At 48.6% G+C, this 22,273-nt stretch overlaps 9 protein-coding genes and 2 non-coding genes across 11 annotated transcripts; 2 read left to right on the top strand and 9 right to left on the bottom strand.

Annotated features, from left to right (window-relative positions):
- Positions 1-1,075: 1,075 nt before the first annotated feature.
- YALI1_E35305g (uncharacterized protein) lies at positions 1,076-2,173 on the bottom strand (the record flags this gene model as incomplete). The annotated part of the gene is made up of 2 exons (XM_504570.3): positions 1,076-1,773; positions 2,122-2,173. The coding sequence occupies 2 exons, from the start codon at positions 2,171-2,173 to the stop codon at positions 1,076-1,078; spliced, it is 750 nt and encodes a 249-aa protein (XP_504570.1).
- Positions 2,174-4,597: 2,424 nt separating this feature from the next.
- YALI1_E35280g (uncharacterized protein) lies at positions 4,598-5,287 on the top strand (the record flags this gene model as incomplete). The annotated part of the gene is made up of 1 exon (XM_504569.3): positions 4,598-5,287. The coding sequence occupies one exon, from the start codon at positions 4,598-4,600 to the stop codon at positions 5,285-5,287; it is 690 nt and encodes a 229-aa protein (XP_504569.3).
- A 414-nt stretch (positions 5,288-5,701) lies between these two features.
- On the bottom strand, positions 5,702-6,130 carry YALI1_E35265g (uncharacterized protein; the record flags this gene model as incomplete). Its single annotated transcript, XM_504568.3, has 1 exon — positions 5,702-6,130. One exon carries the CDS (start codon positions 6,128-6,130, stop codon positions 5,702-5,704), a length of 429 nt encoding a protein of 142 aa, XP_504568.1.
- A 248-nt stretch (positions 6,131-6,378) lies between these two features.
- Positions 6,379-6,497, bottom strand: YALI1_E35261r. Its single transcript, XR_002432146.3, has one exon. It is a non-coding gene; the product is annotated as a 5S ribosomal RNA (ribosomal RNA).
- A 4-nt stretch (positions 6,498-6,501) lies between these two features.
- YALI1_E35260r lies at positions 6,502-6,583 on the bottom strand. The gene has a single exon. It is a non-coding gene; the product is annotated as a tRNA-Glu (tRNA).
- A 757-nt stretch (positions 6,584-7,340) lies between these two features.
- YALI1_E35249g (uncharacterized protein) lies at positions 7,341-7,727 on the bottom strand (the record flags this gene model as incomplete). The annotated part of the gene is made up of 1 exon (XM_504567.1): positions 7,341-7,727. The coding sequence occupies one exon, from the start codon at positions 7,725-7,727 to the stop codon at positions 7,341-7,343; it is 387 nt and encodes a 128-aa protein (XP_504567.1).
- A 972-nt stretch (positions 7,728-8,699) lies between these two features.
- YALI1_E35221g (uncharacterized protein) lies at positions 8,700-10,556 on the bottom strand (the record flags this gene model as incomplete). Its single annotated transcript, XM_504566.3, has 1 exon — positions 8,700-10,556. The coding sequence occupies one exon, from the start codon at positions 10,554-10,556 to the stop codon at positions 8,700-8,702; it is 1,857 nt and encodes a 618-aa protein (XP_504566.3).
- A 3,446-nt stretch (positions 10,557-14,002) lies between these two features.
- YALI1_E35181g (uncharacterized protein) lies at positions 14,003-14,572 on the bottom strand (the record flags this gene model as incomplete). Its single annotated transcript, XM_504565.3, has 1 exon — positions 14,003-14,572. The coding sequence occupies one exon, from the start codon at positions 14,570-14,572 to the stop codon at positions 14,003-14,005; it is 570 nt and encodes a 189-aa protein (XP_504565.1).
- A 1,213-nt stretch (positions 14,573-15,785) lies between these two features.
- On the top strand, positions 15,786-17,660 carry YALI1_E35168g (uncharacterized protein; the record flags this gene model as incomplete). Its single annotated transcript, XM_504564.3, has 1 exon — positions 15,786-17,660. One exon carries the CDS (start codon positions 15,786-15,788, stop codon positions 17,658-17,660), a length of 1,875 nt encoding a protein of 624 aa, XP_504564.3.
- A 171-nt stretch (positions 17,661-17,831) lies between these two features.
- YALI1_E35118g (uncharacterized protein) lies at positions 17,832-20,849 on the bottom strand (the record flags this gene model as incomplete). The annotated part of the gene is made up of 1 exon (XM_504563.3): positions 17,832-20,849. One exon carries the CDS (start codon positions 20,847-20,849, stop codon positions 17,832-17,834), a length of 3,018 nt encoding a protein of 1,005 aa, XP_504563.2.
- A 398-nt stretch (positions 20,850-21,247) lies between these two features.
- YALI1_E35109g (uncharacterized protein) lies at positions 21,248-21,715 on the bottom strand (the record flags this gene model as incomplete). Its single annotated transcript, XM_068283154.1, has 1 exon — positions 21,248-21,715. One exon carries the CDS (start codon positions 21,713-21,715, stop codon positions 21,248-21,250), a length of 468 nt encoding a protein of 155 aa, XP_068139255.1.
- Positions 21,716-22,273: the final 558 nt, after the last annotated feature.

The following is a 22,273-nucleotide window of genomic DNA, read 5'->3' as shown; positions in this document are numbered from 1 at the left end:
TCTGACTTGGATGGTGAAGCACCAGGGGCCAGGAACAAAACATGGTGATCACCTGTGCTCACCCACTCTTACATGGTGGACAGATCTCCTGACTCGGTATCGTATATTGGTCCACATCACTACAGGTACTGTAGCTCAAAAAATGCATGAACCATCCGCTCCCCCACTAATAATTTGCTACCGTCTGTGCAAGAAACCGGGTGGGTCCGTGACTGCACCAACTACAAGTATAAGTACGAGTAGCTGTGCTCTCAGCATGGCATGATTACGTATGTGTGGGTGACCCAACTACCTATCAATGGTAAAATATAGTGTGTACTTATGTACAGTTATGGTACAGTATGTAGTCTGTCTCTCTACGCGACTTAAGACGCACCAGCTCCCTATCACCACGGCCCTGCTAATGGACATTGTTTTGAGGTACAAGTACGTACTTGTAGCTACGGTGTTACCGGTATAAGTCGGCACGGTTTGTGCCTGCGATGTGAGGCTTCCTGCTTCGTACCGGAACCGGCAAGCTCAGCCCTACTGTAGGGTGTCCCGCATCCGTCCATCCGGACTACTTACTGTATAGCTGAGTGTGATTTCGACCCACAAGTAGGACAGTTGGACTAAGATAATTGAGAGGTGTGACTGCAAGGACCCCTACAGTCACTTCTGCCGTGTGCGCATTTTGGCAGTACTGTAAGTCCCATACGCACCGTTGACGACGTAAGTACCGGCACAATATGTACTGGTACTGTATGTACTTGCACACTGTCTTCATCGTATCGTACACCACAACACATAATCCAGATCAAATTAATTACTTCCATTACTAGTAGCGCCTTACAGTGGGGCGGTTCGTAGGTTTACATACCATAGCCTCGACCTTCCTTTATCGGCAGGTCTATATGATAGGCAGTAGGTACAGTAGAAATTCTGTGGAACCGAAACCTGGCCAAACTCCCGTCCGACGCCGAAGAACAATATCAAGCACCCATCATATTACTAGCGTACAATAAATATACCATCACGGCTCTTTCTCACACCCTCGTTCTTTGTCCCGTTTCTCTCAGGTCCGCTTCATCCAAAACTAGCAGATAACACAGCACTTGGATCCACCCTTGATGCTATCCTTCTCACTATCAAAGCCTGACTTGGTCTGACTGTTGACCGGTGGTCTGAGTCGACCCTGCGATCGAGTGACTCTCAATGCTCCACCAGTGGAGCCAACCCGGCTACCTCCTGCAGCACCTCCAAAGGCTCCGCCCTGTCGACGGGCTTGAAGTTGTGCTCGACTTTGCGCGACTTTGCGCACTATAGATGAGAATGTCTCTTCGATGTTGACCATCTGTTTTGCTGAAGTTTCCATGAATCCGCATCCATGCTCGCGCGACCATTGCAGACCCTCTGCCGCGGTCACTCCCCGCTCGTTGGTCAGGTCGCACTTGTTGCCCACGACCAACTTCATGGGTGGGGGTCGGTCTGTGAGCTCGCCGGCTGCCTCGACGTTCTTGTCAATCATGTCGTTGAAGTAATCTAGGGCCTCCAAAGACTGGGGGGCTGTGATGTCGTAAACCAGAAGATAGGCGTCAATGTTGGAGTCGACCTGGAAGAGGTTGCCGAGCATGTCTCGGTATTCTTCCTGGCCCGCAGTGTCGATGATGTCAATTCGGTACGACACTCCGTCGACGACTCGGGTGGTGGAGTATGAGTCTTCAATGGTAGGATCGTACTCATCCACCCATTTGCTCCGTACAAGTCGCATAGTAATGCATGACTTTCCCGTTCCTGTGGTTAGTATGGGCCTGGGTATGCGGCGTTGTTTACGTCGCGACTGGGTGTGTCTGATCGCTGGGTGGGGGACAGCAATTAATCCTGAACACGTCGATGGCACAGCTCCACAACACAAAAAGAGGTGTGCTGTGCCGCAGCACTTGACAGACTGTTTTTTCGCGTCGTTAGGTGGTCCAAAACGAGCTTCTGAGGAACCAGAGGACTAAGCTGTGGGTGCACTGGTCAGGTCGTCAGAAGCTGGGGCCGGTGTGCGGGTGCCCAAAAAATACCCGCTGAGGAAGAGAATAAAAGAACAAATGCCTGTGGTTCAGAGACCGTGACGTCGCGAGCGGAAATACTCACCTCCCTCTCCAAGAATGACAATGGAAACCTTTTGCTGGGGTTGTTCACTCATATGGCGTGTTGTTCAAGTTATGAGTATCAAGTTGCGTGGGCTGTGGGATAGTCACATTTTAACAAATGTGCAAGTGTCCCCTTGGTGTCCAAACTCTATTGAAACTATAATTTCGGTACAGGTAGTCGTACTTGCTTGTACCACTTTCACTTTCAGAGCTTGTGGACACAGAGATCCGAACACTCAGTGAATAACACACAAGCGACAAACTTTTACCCCTGAAAGCGACATGTTACCAAGCTGGTAGTGTGACTCGTAGATATATGCTCAGGGCCCCAGGCGTGTGCTTGTTTTCTTATCGTATTCTGACGCGTCCCAAACACTCATTCCACACGATCGTTTAACGGACTTAGCGGAGTGGTCAAATGGAGCTTGGTCTAGTGTGGTGGTAGTGGCTTTTTTGCCCAAGGAGCTGATGTGATTATTGGGACGCGCATAATTGTGCAGCATGTGCGATCCCCTCGCATCAGACTACAGTAATAACACTCTTACACCACGACCGACAGATGCCCCCAGATAGTCTAGATAACCGGCGGGTACCCGGACGGTCGACAGAGACGTTAGCGTGCACCGAGTCTCAGAATTCTATGTTTTTTATCCCACAGACCCTCTCGCCCCTTCAACATCATTATTATAGGTTGGTGACACCTGCCATTACCCGTTTAGCTATCCCTTTAATCCAGTTATTATACTTGTACTTCTTCTACCAATGTGACACGGAGTTCTGAGCCCCCACAGACACGGCTGACGCATCATGAGCACGTATTATGAGTAGGCAAAGAGATATGATCAAAGGTTTGTCGCTATCTTTCTGTCGTCCCATCCAGCGCCCCGTCCCTTACAGAGACCTACCGCCAAGGACCCTTTCTATGATCTGCTTTGTTATTATCTGTGAAAGCCCCTGTGTATCTTATTTCTTGCAGCCTCTTATTTTTTTGTTTCTTTTTGTCATGTAAACTTTGAGCTTACTTAATTGTCAATGTGTGGTGATGGGACTTCGTCAGGGAAAAAGGATGGGACCATGGCGTAGACATCTACAAGTAGAAGGGCTGGGTATAGGGGCGATCTCACAGCGTCGCTGTAACCTGCGTAAAAATATTTTTATACCCACTTTATCCATCCATACAGAGCTACCCCCTGACTCACCTGCAGACAGACAATCATAACTTTCATTACTCCTGATGGATCGTCCATCTTACCAGTGGGTTATAAACAAGACAGACGATTGAGCTGGGTATCGTACGTATGATACGCCGTACTTGTACTACACAGGTTCAAGTGCCGGTGCGTGTACAGTAACCGGATTTCAATGTATGGAATGTCTCACTACGAGTGGAAAGAAGGGCCACGGCATACGCGATCTTATTTGTTACACATTCATTCCCAAACCTGAAACTGATGTATAATCGACCCAGACCTACAGAGCACGGTCGTGAAAATCATCCTTGCTTTGAGAGTCGTAAATAAGCGGCAACTGGTCACACTTTGCCTTACGAGTATGAGACCCCAATTGTGCTTTTTTTTCAAACCTAACTGTATATCAGGCTTTCGCAAATCTAACAAATCTGGAACCTGACAGAAACTGCAAGATCGGCACGATCAGCAGGACAACTGAGCATTGTCTTTCTAAAGGTCGAAGTGATACCGGTAGGGTAACATTATGTAAGCTGTTTGGGAGGTTTGTTCGATGATTCTGTAACTCGACGTTGACTTGTGGGCTGTAAAGGGTGCTCATTATGTTACAACTGCATGTTTGATTACTTAGTTGAACTTTGGTTATGAATGCAAAAATATTACAACTATCTACAAGTAGTGAAGTTACATACATTTCTCGTACTGAACTGTGTTACACTGAGATTACGTACATGGCTGTATCCCCAAATGTGACACCTGCCGGATGCTGTACTCAATAGGGTATGACAGCTGTCATGTCTGCTACAAACACAGTATTGTAATTACTTGAAGAAACTCTCATTAAAGACGACTGTGCCAAAAGAAGATTCAAGAAGACATGCGCACAGATCAGACCATGGACCCACTGGTCCCCAGCCATCAACTCTTGCGAAATTCGTTTGATAAACTATCTGGCATTGAGAAATGAGTCTCAGTTTATTCGAATTGCCCTCAACAAAGTACTTCAAACAGATTATTTACGCTTGCTTCTCCAAAAAGTCCTCACAATGCTGAATAACAAGCTCCGCAACACTGACGTCAATGAAAGAGTGCTTATTAATAGCCAAGCGGGACAGTAGATTGCTCTTGTGTGTGCGCAGACCGAAATATTCATACTGAATCGGTCGCGACCCAATAAATGGTGCATTATCATCCGGCAACTTGTAATGCACCCCGCTCCTCCGTTGCCACCTGATAAAGAAACTAACTTTTAGTGTTGACCAAAAGTTGTGAGTTAATAGCCATTCAGCAATGGACTCTTCAGACAGACCGTCGCTTCGCCAAAGACTAAGCAATTGGGGCCGAACCGACACGAAACCGGCCGCTACCGACTTAACCGCACCCCCTAACGACCCTAGCGAAAACATGGAACTGCCTCCTCTTCCTCCTGTGGAGCTCCTGGGCTACTCCCACTCCACCCGTACCAAGATCATGACCACCGAGCTTGCTGACGAAATTCGAAACCTGGTTCCCGAACGAATCAAACTGTACCGATCGTGGCAGCTGCAGTACTCTCTGGAGCAGCATGGTACTTCTCTGACTACTCTATACCACCGAAACATCCCTCCTCATGGAGACACTGCTCGAAATGGCTTCGTTCTGGCCGTCAAGAACTCCAGAGGTCAGGTGTTTGGTGCATACACGGACCAGCATTACCATGTTGGTGGCAAAAAGTTCTACGGTAACGGTGACTGCTTCCTTTGGAAGGTAAAGAATGCAGACTCGTTCCAGGCTTTCCCCTATACTGGTGAGAACAACTTTGTGGTCTACTGCAACCCTCACTTCTTGTCTTTGGGTGGAGGAGATGGCAAGTACGGCCTGTGGCTGGATGACGCCCTCAAGACAGGTGTCACCTACCCTTGTGCCACCTTTGGAAACGAGCCTCTGGGAGACGAGAAGTTCGATGTGGTGGCAGTGGAGGTCTGGAGAGTCGGAGAGTAGAGCTACACGTAATGTTGGAATGTATTTATTGTCTGAGCTAAAGATTGCGTAGTTGGGGGGAGAGGAGGAAGTGTGACCGTGACGTCGTCTATGCAGTAAGTACTAACTGCAAGTAGCTACGATACTTGTACAAGTATAAGAACAAGCAGTTACATTGACACAGACAGTGTCAATTGAGCGTCTGCGTGTTCGTGTGCCAGGAATGGTGTAAGTACGGGTACGAAGATCGTACGAATAGTAGTTTACGCTTGTCCTCAAAGAAATTATGTAATAAATAAGTATATAGCGCAGCTGCTGATGTATTCCATCAAAGGTATGGTGGGTGGTCCTTTGGCCTAGTAGTCATGAATCATTCGTAGGGGGACATTATATCACCATGGAAGGCAAATCAGAGCAATCAAGTGGTACCCGGCTTCAGTGATCAGAGTACTTCTCCCCTGCTTGGGCGTATTCAATCGGGAACTGCGACTTGGTCTCTGCCTGTAGCTTGTCAGTCTTTTTGGCGCACTTCTCCAAAAGCGCATTCACCTGCTTGACATTCTTCTGTCCATCTGCAACCACTCTTTTCATCTCCTCCAGCCGCTGAGTCACTTTGGTGATGGCTTCGTCGACTTCTCGCTGTTTCGCATTCATCTGTCCACTCAGTTGACTCTGCTGAGCCATACTTCTGTCCAATCTGGCAGGATTGAACTGAGCTGTGAATTGTTCAACCACCACATCAAGAGCCGTTTCGTTGAGCGACGATCCGGCGTAAGAAGACCCCGACTCGGAGTGGTCTTCCGATTCAGAGCCCTCAGGAACCGCAAAGGTCTGAGAGTTGACAGACGGCATTCGGGTGTGCATGTTAACTTCGTCGGCTGTCTCCCGCTGATGCCACCTTGGAAGTTTGTCTCAACTAAGCATGGACTAAATCTGAAGTTACGTGGAGTATGTACCTACAGTAAGCAAGAAAATTCCGAAATGGGTCGAGATTCCGTATGCAAAGAGAATAATGTCCTTGTTCAAGTACGAGTAACTACAGGTGCATATTGTACAGGTAGTGAGTGGTGTTAAAAAAGAGGATGACCAATACCTCTATAAGAGCAAAAAATGATTACAGCACCCAGGATTCTCGTATGGTCTCCCACTACAATACTAACTAGGCTCTCTGGTGCTTGACTATGGCTGATCGGACGGGAAGCCGTATTTTCACCAGGATATGGCCGTAACCAGTACTCCGATACGGGGAATCGAACCCCGGTCTCCACGGTCCTCAAAGATGAGAGCGTGATGTGATAGCCCCTACACTATATCGGAAGGTTTTTTTGAAAAATATCAAATCGATTCATAAGGTGTTCTAGGATTAGTCATCGAAGTTTATGAGAACAAACTAAACCAACCTCGAGTCTGGATAGGACATGAAACGATTGATATTATTTCTTGATCTGTTAGCCATGATTCACTACCACGAGACCACGACAATGACATCAACTAGACGAAGCGTCGACAAACCAACCGACAGCGCCTCGCAGCGCACATCGCAAAGATTCAGAAGTGTATGATTTATTGAACGCCAATAACCCGGCTTACTACTTGTAGGAATATAGCTGTAATGAATCATTAGAATAAAAAAATTAGCTTATCAGAATAATAAAAACTAAGACCTAGATAACAGTTTTTTCTTTGAGGTAGTTATTCTCATTTGAGATGGTTCTTATTTCAGGGGCGGCAACTATGTCAATCTTGAGCTGAGCACATCGATGTTGATGCTTGCTAAGTACGATTTGCGGGGGTTTTGTAGAACAGTAACGCAGTATCACAGATAAAGTTTTACTATACCATCTTGTATATTATAACTCATCAGCTATATCCCTGTCATTGGTGTTGAGTGACTCATCAAGACAAGTCCCCAGAGACAGGGCCTAGGCACCACTCTTAACATACTTGAGCATGTTCCGTAAGACTCATATTCACCCCTTTAATTTCCATGCGTCTTGTATCCGTTTAAACCACCATTGTTCTCTCAGTTTTCTCAATTTTGCTATTGCCTCCACCATCGCTAGTATTAGCTAAGTCAATGGCACAAATTCTCAAACTTCTCCGTCCGTTCATGCTGCTGCTTTTCGTATTCGGATGCCTTTTCGTTTGCTCTGAACGTGGCCGAAGTAAGGGGTTCATCTTCAGCTCCAGCATCCTCCTTCCATACCTTCCATATCACACACCCGTCTTCAATTATGATCTCGTTGTAGGTGTCGTCGTACTCCTCCTCATCAACCTGCTCTTCCCAGTCTTGGAAGCGCTGCAAGTCTTCGTGGTGAATTGCTTCGGATAAATCCATGGGAATGGGTTCCGGCTCCAAATCCGAGGGGTCCAAGAAGTCAGAGATGTCTAGCGGATCAGCCTCCTTCTCGTCGTCTGCATCAAGATCTGAGTCTCCATTGATGGCGATATGACGTTTCATCTTGCAACATGCCTTCGTTTAAACGAGACTGCTGTGGTGATCGAGGACAAGGCGATTAAAGAACCCAGCTAAGAAGCCCATTGAGAAGGGCTCGCCGCATTCCTACGGGTGGATATAAGTTAACCTCGTCGGAGTTAAGCTTGACCATGAACGATACAGTGTTGAGTGATTTAAGTGGGTTTACGAGAATATAATAGAAATTTATGATTTAAATAAACCATAGTTATTGAGACATTAGTGTACAGGCGAGACGAGTTCTGATCTACTGCTGTTCCTTTTTCGTCCATTGATGGTTGCCGTGTAGCTTCTGACATTTTTTTCAAGGTTGGTTGCTTCTTTTCCCCATGTGTTCACGAACTCCGAAAACAAGGCTTGAGCAAATTCTAGGGAAAACGGCCTCTTTTACTTGTGCACTGGTGCGATACGGATGGCCACTACAAGTAGCAAAGGAGAGGCCATCTCTGACATCACTGTGCAGCTCACAGGTAATAGTTTAGCTAATGCTGCGATAAGTGTTACCTGCTTTACTCATGTATAGCCAGCTGGCTCCCGAGTCAGCTTCTCTGCACCAACCTGAGGTTGAAATCTCGAGGTATTAGAAGCCACATGTCATAGAAGCCACAAGTCCCTCATCCTTGTAGTCCAATTCTAGTTCTAAATACGTGCCGGACCTTAACGTAAGACACTAATACGACGCTAATACTGTGGGTGTACTGGTTCTGACTTTGTTGCTTCAGAGGAGACCAATCCTACCCCACACCGTAGACCATAGAATAACTGACAAGAATTAATTTGTGTTATATAAATAAATAATACTGTATGAGTGTTGCTGGAGGACATATAAGTGTCACGTAGCCGCTCGGTCTGGGAAGAAGACATTATTCAGTTGTGGTGGATGGCAGCCATACTGCTCTGAAACAAAAGCTGAGAAGTGATGGAAGGCCGGAACCTGGTGAACCGTTGAGCTGATTGCTACACCTCAAGCGCAAGACATGCTCGAGGGCAAACACCTTCCTTGTATCCCATGGTGGATCCGATAGATCGTCGGTTTTCGGGGTCGTCAGATCGCATCTTTACAATGGTTACCAGACACCAGCCATCATCAAACTCCTGGCAGATTTTGACAGTGTCACCTCGTCGAACCTCAATCTCGTCCTCGAGAATTGGTCGGTAGGAGTGGGTGACGGTGTAATTGGGGAGGTCCTTGATGGACTCCCGCATTGACACGGGGGGAGAAGGAGGCATGGTAGGGGCTGTGGTAGTTGCAGATGCCGAAGTCTTGGCGTGGGGAGGGATGCCGGGGACTGTCTTCACGTCACTCTTGGAATCTCGAGTCTCACCAATGCTATTGATTGTCGTGTTAGCCGTGGTACTGGTCATGTTGGACATGGTGTTCATGGAGTTGGATGTCGAGATGGAGTCGTGGGTAAAGTTAGAGCCATCAGCACCGTTGTTGCTATGGCTGGTCGTGAGGTGGTTGTTTTGGGTGATGTTGTTGTTGTTGTTGTTGTTGTTGTTGTTGTTGTTAGTTCGCTCTCGGTGAATCTCGCTTCGTGGAGAACCAAAATCAGATGGAGGCACAGAAACTCCCCCAGAGTTTTCAGAAGCAGCGACAGTGGACAGTCTGTTGACGTTGGGCTTTCCGGGATCACAAGACTCCCGGCTGGCGCCCTCAATCTCTCTAGCGAGTTCACGGGCTAGTTTGTCGTGGTCATAAGCTTCGTACTCATTGTTGGGGTTGTATGTGGTGTATTGCGACGTTCGGTTTGACCGGCTGTCCTTGTGGTGGAGAGAGGCCTGTCGAGACATGGATCTCATTCGAGACAGCTCCAACTGCAGGTCGGGGTTGTCCTCATAGTATTCCGAGTAGTGGGAGGATGCAAAGGTCTGTCTGTTGGTGGCTCTGTCAGTGATGCCAGGCACTCCAGAGGACAGCATGGACGCGTCCATGGACTCTCGGAACGAAGTGTCCTTGAGGAAATCGCCCAAGAAGTCGTCGGACGAGAAGTTTTTGAGCACGTCCAGAGGAATTAGACGCGACTGTCGAGCAAAGCTCATAGAGATTCGGGGGGCCATTGTGGGCGAGTATGACGACGTGAACGACGGCGAGTCCACGATCTGTCGGGGTCGGGGAATGGGCTCCATTTTGGGAGGAGATGCTTGTCGAGTGTTGTTACTGGCGGACTGGCTTCCATGGAGTGACTTCGGTCGCAGAGTGCGGGGGTGGTCCTTCTCAGGTACGGGAGGCGAAGATCCGTTATCCATGTCCATCTTCACCTCGTTACTCAGAGGGTGAGCTTTGACGGGGGTAACAGGGGGAGAAGGGTTTAGATTGGGGATGCCCAGCCCAAGACCAGAGGCGAGGCTCTGGTTATCCAAAGAAGGGGCGGTCTTGAGGTTATTGTCAGCTGATGAGGGGGGTGACAAGGAGTAAGGGTTGAAGGTGGACATTCGGCTTTCCAGATCCACGTCGATTCTAGGCGAAGTCTTAAAGGATGGAGAAGTCGGCAGGTATGGAGAGCCTGTTTCGTTCGGAGACGAGATATGCTTGTGTCCAGCCACTGGTGGGGGTACCTTGAGCGCTGGGGGAGTGAAGGAGTAGCCTCCTAGTTCACTTTTTGGAGTTCCTGGCACCTGGTCGCCCCGGCTGGCGCTAGCCTTGTAAGGAGAAGTTGTTTCCGGACCCTCTGCAATGGTTTCGAGTGTGTGTTTCTCATCTGAGCCTGCCGACGAGGTGTTTTCCTTCGGTGTGTTTCTTGCTGCTGTCGCGGTCGGGGTTGTGGACCCCGTTTGCGTTTTTCTATTCTGAAAACACGAAAAGAGGTTCATCGGATTATCTTGTCTTTGTTGGGTTACAGCGCTAGTGTGTTGAGCGAGTGAGCGTAGGAGCAGGTATGGAGCGAATGTGTGTGCAAATGTGTTCCGGCGGTTGTCAAGTCGCGTAGGTATCTCCAGTCGGTCTCCTGTTTACGACAATGATACTACCAATTGTTTAGGATCGTCGCGATCGGCGTATCTGGTGGTGTTTGGACTATGGGTCGTGGGAAGCAGTTTGGTAATTGTGGGGGTAGGGCGCAGTTAGGAGGAAGCAGCGAAAAAACCTGGGCGCGGTGTAGAAAGAGTCGAGAATAAAAAAAGAAGTGGAGTTCCAAATGTGGGCTGGGAGGCGACCTAATCTATAAACCTAAGTGGTTTTGCTTGTTACAGACAAGCCCAAAGCTTATTTCGCTGCTGCTAACTTGTATTTGCAGTAGGCTTCTTGGGCCGCACTGTGTTTAGACTGGTACTGGGGTACGCTGCAAACGAGATTTGCATTGCCTGCATGAGCCACTCTGGGGTATGGTCGCTTGAAGAGTGTAAGCTTGCCAAGCGAGTTAGAGCAGTCTTGACAGCAACAAAGGATAATAAATCACAACAAGACGGCCACCCCATAGTCACACCATACAACCCCGATTATTTACCCTGCACCATGTGGGTAGGGCCACTTGCGCCAACTATACAGTGGAAGCTATGACCGGCCCTCTACAGCCACTGCATATCTGAGACAGACATGAGACACATTTGTTGCAAAGAATATTTTTCGTCCATTCCATGCGAAACGAGCAAGGGTGGGATACTAAGGCCTGTTTGGAGCAGCCAGGAACCCGTTTGGGACGTCTATTTTTGAGAACGCTGCACTCTGTTTGTCCGTCTCCGTTCTGTCAGAGGGTCGTATCGATGGCTGTCATTCCTTGTGTTGCGTGTGTACCGCACCTTGTCAAAAACACTCAGAGGATGCTGTATTGAGCTTCTGAGGGAAATAGCCTTCGTCAAACTGGTCCAACAGATGTAGGTGCAAAGCCCAACTGTCAGGATTTAGGAGAGCTTAATGTTGTGTCGCCAACTCTCCCACAGCAATTCACATGGGTGACAGAACTCTGACGAGACCCTTTTCCCATGATTTTAATTTCCTGTAATTATAGGCCACCCGAGTCCGCGGTTCCACCCCCTGTTACACTTTGATGACATAATAATGACTCTCCTCTCGTGACACGTGACACCTCAGAGGAGACACACATGGGACATTCTCCACGTCACCCGTCAGAATCGCTTCTTTACGAGTAGTTGCCCTTCGTGTCAAAAAAAAAAAAAAAAAAAAAAAAAAAAAAAAAAACCGGGTATGTTTTACTGCACATTCCGCCCAGGATGGACGCTACTCGTACAGTAACAATGCTCCCCGAAATATCGTGGCAACCACACACACACGCACATACTGGGGCTATTTGTCTATTTGCCTAATTGCACCATTTTCAAGCTCTTTTTGGACAAGAACGCGTTGCATGCGATATGTACGAGTACGATACACCGAAATGCAGCTCGTCTTCCTAATTCCCTGTCAACAGCAGGTCGGTACATTCCTGCTGTCTTTGTGTTAGTGCGGCGGGGTTGGATGTCAGAGCACATGGAACCACGGGTACTTGTAACCGCACGATCTACGGCACACTTTCGCACCAATTGTTCCTCTGATTCCGGAACCGGAATCTCACACAACACCGATTTCATCTGCGTTTAAAACGCGTGTCCGATCGTCGTGATCTCCATTGATTCCAGCACGCGGAATGAAGAACAGGCAGCCATCATCACGGTGGAATGTGGACCAGTAGAGCCATGGATCGCATCTAGATCAAGCGAGAAGATTACAGACAGATTGAGCCAGATTAAATGGGAAGAAGTAACGACTGCGCCTGCAGCTGTACACGGGGTTTCCTCAACTACAGTATTTAAGGAGTGAATCTGGGCGACTAATTTATCATCCAAAAGGAACTAAAGAAGTCACGCCAATACAACATCTCAGTACATACAGTACCAGTAGTATAATAATTTCTAGCCGCCAGAGGATAACCAGACAATGGGATTTATTAACGTGTTTCGGCTGTACAACAATGAAGACAATGTTTATGGCTGTAGATCCTTTCTTTCCTATCGGGATTGATCTTCCACTTGCAGTCCATTGGTGATGTAGATCTCCAACTCCAATTTCTATCCTGGATCAGCAAAGGTATTTTTACGACCTGAAATCAGCCCATAGGCATCATGAGTTAATCGTGGATATGACAGCTCTCCAGCAATCCAAGCCGATATATAAAATGCACTAAGCATGCGCTGGTTCCGGACTAAAAAGCTCGATTCTGGTCTGATCCATAGGTTGATAGTTAAGCTACAAATATTATATGCTTGTACAAGTATATACTCGTACTCGTACTTTGTTGTTATTACAAACGCGTCCTACACAGTAGTACCGGTACCGTACTTCTGCGAGTACGAGTACCAGCCACTTGTTCTTGTAGATAGCTTGTAGAAAACGGACAACCCTTTGCTTAATTATGTTTACGAGCTCGCTATGTCAACCAATGTTCAGCTTTCGAAGGGATTGAGCACATCTACGTGTCGCCACACTACCAGATGTAATGTTTTGATCTAAAAAACTTATGCTTGTAGGTACTTGTAGACTGGTTTACTCTTTGAAACTGGTCCATTGAAAGCTTTAGACCTCATTGTTTCACCATAATTTGGAGATCGGTCTCGTAAAAGTGCTTGTATGCTCTTTTGAATCTACAGTAGATGTTGTTGGGCTCGATTTGGCACTGAAAAAGGACTCTTTGCTCATGAATATATATGTCGAGTACATACTGGCGGGCTGGCTCAAAGGTTCTGGCTCATGGTCGCTCTTATTGCTCTTCGAACTCATTACCGTAATAATGAGGGCTGAAGGTTGGCGCTACTGGCACTGTGAACTTACAGGCTCTTCGGTCGTGTCTGGACCCTGGGTATGACGCATTGGTAATATCTGTTGTACTTGTACTATCGCTACATGTACTACAAGTAGTAGCTCCTACTTCTGGTGTAATTACCCGATCTTGGTGAGTGTCTAGCCACAGTATATCTCATATAACACAAACATGGTGCGTGGTGCTGAAGATAAAGAGGAATATATACTGGTAAAAGAGGAACATGATTCTGCATCACTTGTGGGGCTTGTAACAGTTCGAGTATTATGGTGGTTTTGGGATATGACGGTGAGCAGGTCTGTACGCCCTTGTGACACTAATAGCCAGTGGACAAGTGGCTTGATACGAACCGTCACATTCCAACTGTCAATAATACATTCATTCATTTTACATGTGTGCAGTACTTCATGTACGTGACACCGTTCTCTATGCTTCCTCACATCAGACATCCACTACTTGTAGTCCTCAGGCATCCAACATTTTTTTCATAGTCACAGCCATATACAATTATCGGTAGGACCATCGTCCCTCCTTGGCCATTTGACTGATGGCGTTTGTGGCTCCACTGAGAGCGTTGGCGAATCCTCCGCTCGCACCTCCCTCCTTCATTTCCGCACTACCGTTACCTCTGTTAGCCTCGTCGACAGCAGCGACGATCTTGGTCACTGAAGTCTCCACGACCATGCCTCCCTGAATGATTTCTCCCAGCACGGTTTCAAGTGTTTGCCACCCGAATACCAGATCCAGCTCACAGACGTTCTCGAAGCACCGGTCCAGGCACTCCACCATGACCTGGATCAGATCCAAGATGCCGAGTTCGGATTCCTGCTCGTCGACTACAAACACAAAGTATAACGTGGCGTAGTGCTTGTATATGACACGGATGGTGTCAACATCCTCCTGGCCCTGGAGAAGAGGAGGAGGGGTGAGGAACAGACATGCGTCTGGTTTTCTTGCCACCAGCAGAGAATGCACCTGCTTGAGAAGCGTTTGTTGTGTTGCCAGGTCCACGGGAGCGTAGAATTTAGTCAATCGTGGCAAGCCCGAATTGTTGAAGATCAGTACCGAGTGGATCATTACCTGTAATTAGTGTGTGTGGTTGACGATGGTGGGCGATGATGGAACTCTGCAGCATTTAGGTGGTTGGTTATTAGAGTTCAACATGACCCAGAAACAGAGAGAACTGCTCTTGGAGATGTTGTATTTGTAGTACTTGTAGGAACTTCTGAGAGGAAGTAACATTCATTGCTGAAAATTTTCAATGCATTTTGACCCTTGTCCCTACTTAGTGTTTTTATTATTCAAGTCCCATAGAAGGTGCTTACTGTATTTGTACTCGTAGCTAGCTATACTGCGTGGTTTCGGCTGAGCGCGCCCTGTATGCATGCTGATGGTCAGTAAACTCATATAGCGAAAGTTCGGACTGGTATAGAGCGGGGTTGTTCGAAGTGAGTCTATGGATATCTTAGCAGGAAAATTTTGCATCCACACATATTCTTCCATGGCCATTTGGTCCATCCTCGAGTTTCGATCGTTTTCCCTCTCGCAAGCGTCACTACTCGTACAAGTACAAGTACAAGTTGTACGTGGTAAATCTGGTGAAGATATTCGAGCTGACCCTTTCCTATCCAACTCGACTCTCCTCCTTCAATCTACAAGTACACGGCAAGCACTTATTGGATACTTGTACCCCACAATCCTTTTTAAGCGGGAGCCCGGTTATTGACTACCCCAATAGGTCCAACTCCAGAAGTTTTTCCCTGCTAGTTGTGGGGTGTGAGCCGTTCATAAATGCACCTTACACAGGGTCTACAAGTAGTGGAAATGCTCGATGAGAAGAGCCTCGGATACGCCTCGGATAATTAACATACTAACCACTCAAATTTTCAGCTACGGGCCTTCCAAGTTAGAGTCTTGTAGCTACTGTACTTACAGTACACTCACTAACGTGCGCAGGCATGTACTTGGTCGCTCCTGCCATGCCAACGGTCTAATTAACGGTATTTTGTGCAGTGTACCAAGAAACGGTGGAAAGCCATTAAGAGAAGCTGATCTTTGGCATATCTCGGCTCGAAACGGCATGCATACACTCAAACCTCTCAGGCTATCGATGGAATGTTCCCCACTTATCTGGGGACCCGAAACGATAGACTAGTGTGTTTACCCCAGTGTCTAGTACAATTATGAGATCCCCACTCCACGGCTCTGAAATACAAGTAGTGTCATCCAATGTATCTACAGTATATATATAAGAAATTGCCAGAGAAAATCCCGGGGCCATCATCTCGCAATGACCTACGACGACAAGGACGACAACTTCAAAGCTACCATGTACCCTTCACAGGGGGAGTACCTTTCTGAGGTTGAGCAAGTTGAGTACAATCCTCAGGTTGAGTACGACTCCCATATTGACTACAGTCTGGACCCCACTCCGGAGTTTCCCGAAAATGGGACTCTCAAGGACGCTCTCAAGGACACACTAGCTACGACCACCTCTGTCAATGACGAGTCAGTCCGAGAGGGAAGCGTTGACCCCAATAATGAGAAGGATGGAATCGACTACGAGTATGAGGAGATCTATATGGAGCACGAGCATTACTCTCACACTTGGGCCAACTACACCGACGAGTGGAATCCTAATGGGTTGAGAAAGGTTGAGGATGGAGATATCGCACTCCGAAGAGTCTCTGGACCAGTTCCAAAGATTACCTACGTTTTGGCACTTGTGGAGTTTGCCGAACGAGGCTCTTACTACGGTCTTACAAACGTCATCTCCAACTTTGTTCAGTTTCCTCTTCCAAAGGGGGGCAATGGCTGGGGAGCTACCCCGAAGGACTCTCAGCTTACAGCTGGAGCTCTCAACCAGGGTCTTCAAGTAGCCACGGCTATTACTCTTGTTCTCAATTTCCTTTCCTACCTGACACCTCTTCTTGGTGCTTATCTTGCGGATGCCAGATACGGACGATACCCCACTATTTGGGCAGGAACTATTGTTTGTGGAATTGGACACGTTATTATCGTTATTGCTGGTGTTCCTGGAGTGATTGAAGCCCAAAAGGCTTCTCTGGGTCTATTCATTGCGGGTCTGATTATCTTCGCGTTTGGAACCGGTCTGTTCAAGCCCAACTTGCTTCCGTTAGTGATGGAACAGTATCGAGAAGACGATGATTGGGTCAAGACACTTCCATCTGGGGAACAAGTGGTGATAAACAAGGAGACCACTCTGCAGAGAATGACCCTGGTTTACTACTGGGCTGTCAATGTCGGTGGTTTCCTCGGTCTGGGCACTGCTTATGCTGAGAAACGAATTGGTTACTGGCTCGCCTTTCTCGTACCTACTATCCTCTACTTCTTCCTACCTGCTCTTCTCTACATCATCCGAAACATGGTGTACAAGGTCCCGTCCTCTAAAAACTCCATCATTGCTGGCTTCTGTGGTGTCATTTACCAGTACATTTTCCGCAAGAAGTCCACCTATCCTCCCAAGTTTGTGCACGATGTCTGGTCCACTCTTAAAGCCACTATGTTCTTTCTCTTCTACCCCGTCTACTTTATTAACGACAACGGTATTGGTGCCCTTTCGAACTCCCAGGGTGCTTCCATGATCACCAACGGAGTGCCCAATGATCTCATTAACAACTTCAACCCGTTAACTATCATTGTGTTTGTGCCTATCATCAACTATGGATTGTATCCGCTGCTTCGAAAGATGAGAATCAACTTCAGAGCTTCCTTCCGTATCTTCCTGGGATTCATGCTCGCGGCTTTTTCTCCAATGATTGGAGCTATCCTGCAGTGGCAGATATACGAGACATCTCCTTGTGGATACTACGCGACCAATTGCGAGGAAGGTGTAGCCCCAATTACAATCTGGTGGCAGGTGTTCCCCTACTTCTGTACAGCACTGTCTGAAATTTTTGCAGTAACTACTTCTTATGAGCTGGCCTACCATCTGGCTCCCTACAAGTTGAGATCCATCGTCCTTGCTCTGCTGCTGTTCATGTCTGCACTCAGTACAGCAATCCAGACAGGTATCACACCTGCTCTTAAGGATCCATACCTCATCTGGCCATTTGTGGGTATCTGTTGTGCCGGTGTTGTTTTTGCAATTGCTTTCATCATCATCTACTGGAAACTCGGAAAGGGATTGTCCACCAAGCTATAGTTGTGATAACGCCTTTGTCGATATCGATTCCGACAAAGGACGCACGTAGGTAAAAATAGTGATTCCTAGAGTTTGCAGTCAGTCATTACCGTGAGTATTAAATGCATATATCTATAATAATAATTACTCCTCCTGATCCTCCTCGGGTTTCACCCTGTCATCGTCTCATGGTTACGCCTCTCCCACCCTCTTCTTGTCTCTTCTCCTATCGTCCTTCTTGTCCTTCTTTTCATCCTTCTTTTCCTTCTTTTCGTCCTTCCTGCGCTCCTTTTCGTTTCGCTCACGCTCCCGAACAAGCTCCTTTCTATCGCGTCGGACCTTTCTTCGAGCCTTCCGCTTCGCAGAGTTCCGCTTGGGTTCCTTCTGCCGAATCTTGATGTTGACGTTGAGACGGCCAACAGAACCCCACACTCGTGGGTCGACCTTGTTGGGTAGTTTTCGACCATACAAACACTGGTCTACAAGCCACATGCCCACAAGAAAGCCTTCTCTATCCAGTGTACCGTCGTTGCATCGATCCACTAGCTCCCAAATATCAGAAAGACGTTCATCAGGGAGTCGGGATCGTCGCCACAGACGAGACACAATGTATCCATGCACAGCGTCGTTCTGGTCACTCACAACGACGTCATCATTACCAATGTTCTCTCCAGACATGATGTACTCAGCAGAAGATACCGAGTCGTCGTCGCTGTCGCTGTCAGTGAAGTCTGAATCGGACAGGAAGCCCTCATCGTAAAACTCTTCTTCGTCAATCAAAATGTCATACTCCTCCGGCTCCATGTAGTAAGGAACATGGGCCCCTCGGTTGGTAGCCCAAACACCGTCGTATCGCTTTCGTTCGGCATCAGTCAGGGTGTCTGCATCGTTATGGTGCTTCCAAGGCTTGTCCTCATTGAACTTCTTCTTGGGCTGCTTACGCAACGATGTCTTCATACCACCTGTAGAAACAGGAGGAGGCGGTGGAGCATCTGGGGTAGCCTTGTTCCAAATGCTCTTGACAATGCTCTTACCTCCAGCAGCGAGGTGGCGATGAGGCAGCTTCTTGGCAAGACGAGAGGCACCCTCAACACCTCGAGTAGATGACGACTTGGGCTCTCGGTACTCTCTAGCAAAGTACGAGTGAGCAGTGGACTCAGAGGGAGTCAATGCAAGCTCACTATCAGGTGGACTATTGCTCATCGAACTTCCCAGACCACCGTTCGTGCTTCCATTGTTACCCTCAAAAAAAACAGGTGACTTCGCAACGGGAGAGTTCATAGGAGACCCCTGCAGAGTGGATTGCAGAGTACTACTTCGCTCCAAGGGAATAGAGATCACTGGCGACGACGACCGAGGCGCTGAAGACGACACTGAAGGTGTTCGTGCAATACCTCGTCGTCGCTTCGGCAACAACTGTTCGGGGGTAATCAGCTGCTTGGCAGGAGATGCAGAAAATGTGGGAGACATGGGAAACTGCAGAGAGTTTCGCTGTGACTGAGACGAGCTCAGATGACGTCGGTGGCCTCGTCGGATGTCTTCAGACTCGGACTCGGAGCTCACCGGAATGATGGATGCATTTCTAATGGGTATGGGCGCTAGCAGAGGAGGCCGGCCGGGTCCACTGTCATCAACAGAGTCCAAACTAGCGATAGACATAGAGTCATCTGTCGACGACTTGACCGTCTGCAAGGCGTTATTATTGCTGAACGACTGCTGGAGATGCGGATGACCCGAGAGTCCAGGTTCATCTAGGGACGTAGGCAGATCAGAAACAGCCCCTGCGTCATGCGACTTCAATGGCTGGATGGGAATAGGCGAGGTATCATTAGTAGTCAGCTCACGTGGAGTGTCGATGGATTGTCGAGCAGCGTCGAGTGACTGCCGTGGAGCGTCAATGGACTGCCGCGAAGTATCCATTGACCGTCTAATTCCGTCTGGGGCTCCTTGCATCTCCCTCTGGTGATTGTGGAAATGCTCCCCAGGTCGTTCACTGAAGTTGGGCGAGAAGCCCTGGAATGGGTCGATGGGCTTACCAGACTTGCCTATCACCCGCTTGAAGATGTTGCCCTGGTGGTATTGATGATGGTGGGCATGGTGACTCTCGTTGGTGCTTTGTTGATACACAGCGTTTGCCTGGGCCAGAAGCTTAGCTTTAGCCTTTGCGTCCTTGCGTTGCCGCTTCTCGGCCTTCTCTCTCTCCTTGGCTTCATTGGTCAGCGAAATGCGCTCCATTGTGCTGGAGGCGTTGGAGCCAGCCTTGAGAGCTGCTGCCAGCACAGACCCTTCCTGAGGGAGGCCTGTGTGCGGCGACACGACCGGCTGCAGCTGCTGAGATGTGTGAGTGCTGTCCATGGACGTCTGGGACAGTCGATTTGCGTGTTTGGCGGCGCTCTGGATTCCTCGAGCCCGTTCTCGATGCACTTGGTTGTTATCTTCGAAGTCGCCCATTTCGCCTGGCGAGTCTTCGTCGGTGGGGATCGTGGCAAAACTCTGAGACGAGCGGGCGTAGCGCCTATGGTTGTAAATGTCTTCGTCGGAGAGTACTGGCACGAGTGACGACTGTGACAGTCGCTTGGACCGCACGGAGTTGGACGGAGACGGAAGATCACGAATAATTTGTGTGGCCTTCTCCTGGGCCGCCGCCGCCGCCGCCGCCGCTCGGTTTTCCTCCTGTTCCTTCTTCATGATATCCGACACGACGGGCGTCGGTACGCTCTTGTTGAAAGTGGACGATCGCTTAGCTGCTGCGGATGCTGCGGCTGCTACAGTTGACGATGGCGTTGTAGCGGAAACCGGTGTGACTGGGATCGTAGAAGTTGTGCTGGCCGGTCGGGAGTCTGAGCTCGGCGTCTTGGCGGACTCGCCGCTGTTTCTATGGCTGGCAGGGGGGCGGTGATGCGGTGAGAGCTTTGGAGACGACTGTTCATCTTTCTGCTTCTTGAAGTGTCGGGCAGCCGCAGCAGCCGCAGAGGTGGCTGAGGAGCCTTGCGGCGCAGGGGTGTTAGCGACCGACGTATCGACTGTGATCTTAACGGGTTGTTTTGGTCGTCGGGCGACCGGTCGCGGTGGTTTGGCTGGAGCTGGCTTGACCAGTGTATGTTGCGGTGGTCTGGCTTTGGTTACAGCAACATTGTTGGACTCTCTGGACGTCTCACTGGCCCGTGCGGCCGCCGCTGCGGCAGCTAGGGACGCAGACAGAGCCGACATTGCTCTCGGATCGTGGTGGAGGGTGGTTGGAAGATTGCGTTGGGAGCAACGCTCTTTTTACTCTGATGATGGAGAGAAGGTGTGTGTAGTGCTGCAGAGCCAAGTAGTGTGCCCCGAGTTTGATTGTCTGTAGGTTATCTGGTTGACAATTGAGGAAGACCCAAAGTAGCTAATACGGGAAAGAGAGCAAGAACGAAGCGCTAATTAGGAAGGGGGGCCGGAGGGAGAGTCACGTGACCCCAGCCCTTCCTCGGCCACAAGCTCCTCCGTTAGCCATAACGAGCCCCTTTCTCTATAATTACATGCTCAGCCCCTGGACGCTCCCAGTTCCATTGTTCTGTCACACACACCTCTGCACATGTCAAATGCATCTCTCATGACTTGTGCTAAAAATACACTCAACCACACATTCGAAGGTGAGCCAGAAACATAAAATACAGGGTACATTCCCGACAACGGAGTCTACTGGTAGTTAAAGCTGTTAGCGCCGTGCAACTCCACCGTGGGTGGTTGTATGTGTACGGTCGGTCCATACAGCAGTCTCTGGCTGCTCTCCCAGACCGGCCAGCGGGTTGTTTCGTTTGTTTATGGACCACGTGACCACATTGCAGACATAGACCCCAACACCCTTGCTTGGGGGCTTTGTTTGAAAGGGGAAATGCAACTCGGACAACGGTTTTGTGTACTGGAGGGATTTGAGACCATAGTACTGAGTATTTCGGACGTGGCTGGATCGTGCACACGTAAAATAAGTAGCTGGCTACACACCTACTGCTGCCGGGAACTCGGTTGAATAACATGACTGACTTTAATCGCGCGCACCTATTAGCTATCCCGCTACACGGACATAACATGCTCAACAACATACAGGAACAGAAGTGGACAAAAAATAGACTAACTTGCTATGACAGGGATGTGCAAAACCGCAACCGACAGGTTGCAGGTTTTTAGTTGGTGGCCTGGAATGTGGGTGATACCAAGGAGAATAAAAGGCGCGTAGCCCACCCTTATTACCGCTCTGTCGGCCACTATTACAGTAATTGGAGTCCATGAGGCATTTCGTAAAGGCAAATTGGTTATAGCTTAGCGAGGTCTAATGGTAAGAACCGAGACAGTCCTGTAACAGTGAGCGTTTCAGCGCACCATCCAAGTACCACATTGTAGAACGGGAACATAAGATGGTCCCCTGAGACAAGGTAAGTCATGAACTGGTGGTTGTGCGTTTCCCCGCCGTTCTGTTCTTGATTGGACCAGGTTATTATTGATACACCAAATATATCTTGTTACTGTGCCTCATCTTGACTGTGCTCACGCTTACACCCTCAACCCCATCTACAGTAATACGCTCTTGTGAGCAGTCTTGTGAGCTCGATGCCCTTGTGACAGCATGTTCGGAGGTCAAAATATAGAAACTGCGCAAGGTC

This window comes from Yarrowia lipolytica, chromosome 1E (genome assembly GCF_001761485.1).
Source record: "Yarrowia lipolytica chromosome 1E, complete sequence".
Lineage (NCBI taxonomy): Eukaryota > Fungi > Ascomycota > Dipodascomycetes > Dipodascales > Yarrowia > Yarrowia lipolytica.
This window is presented reverse-complemented; position numbering and strand designations above follow the sequence as displayed.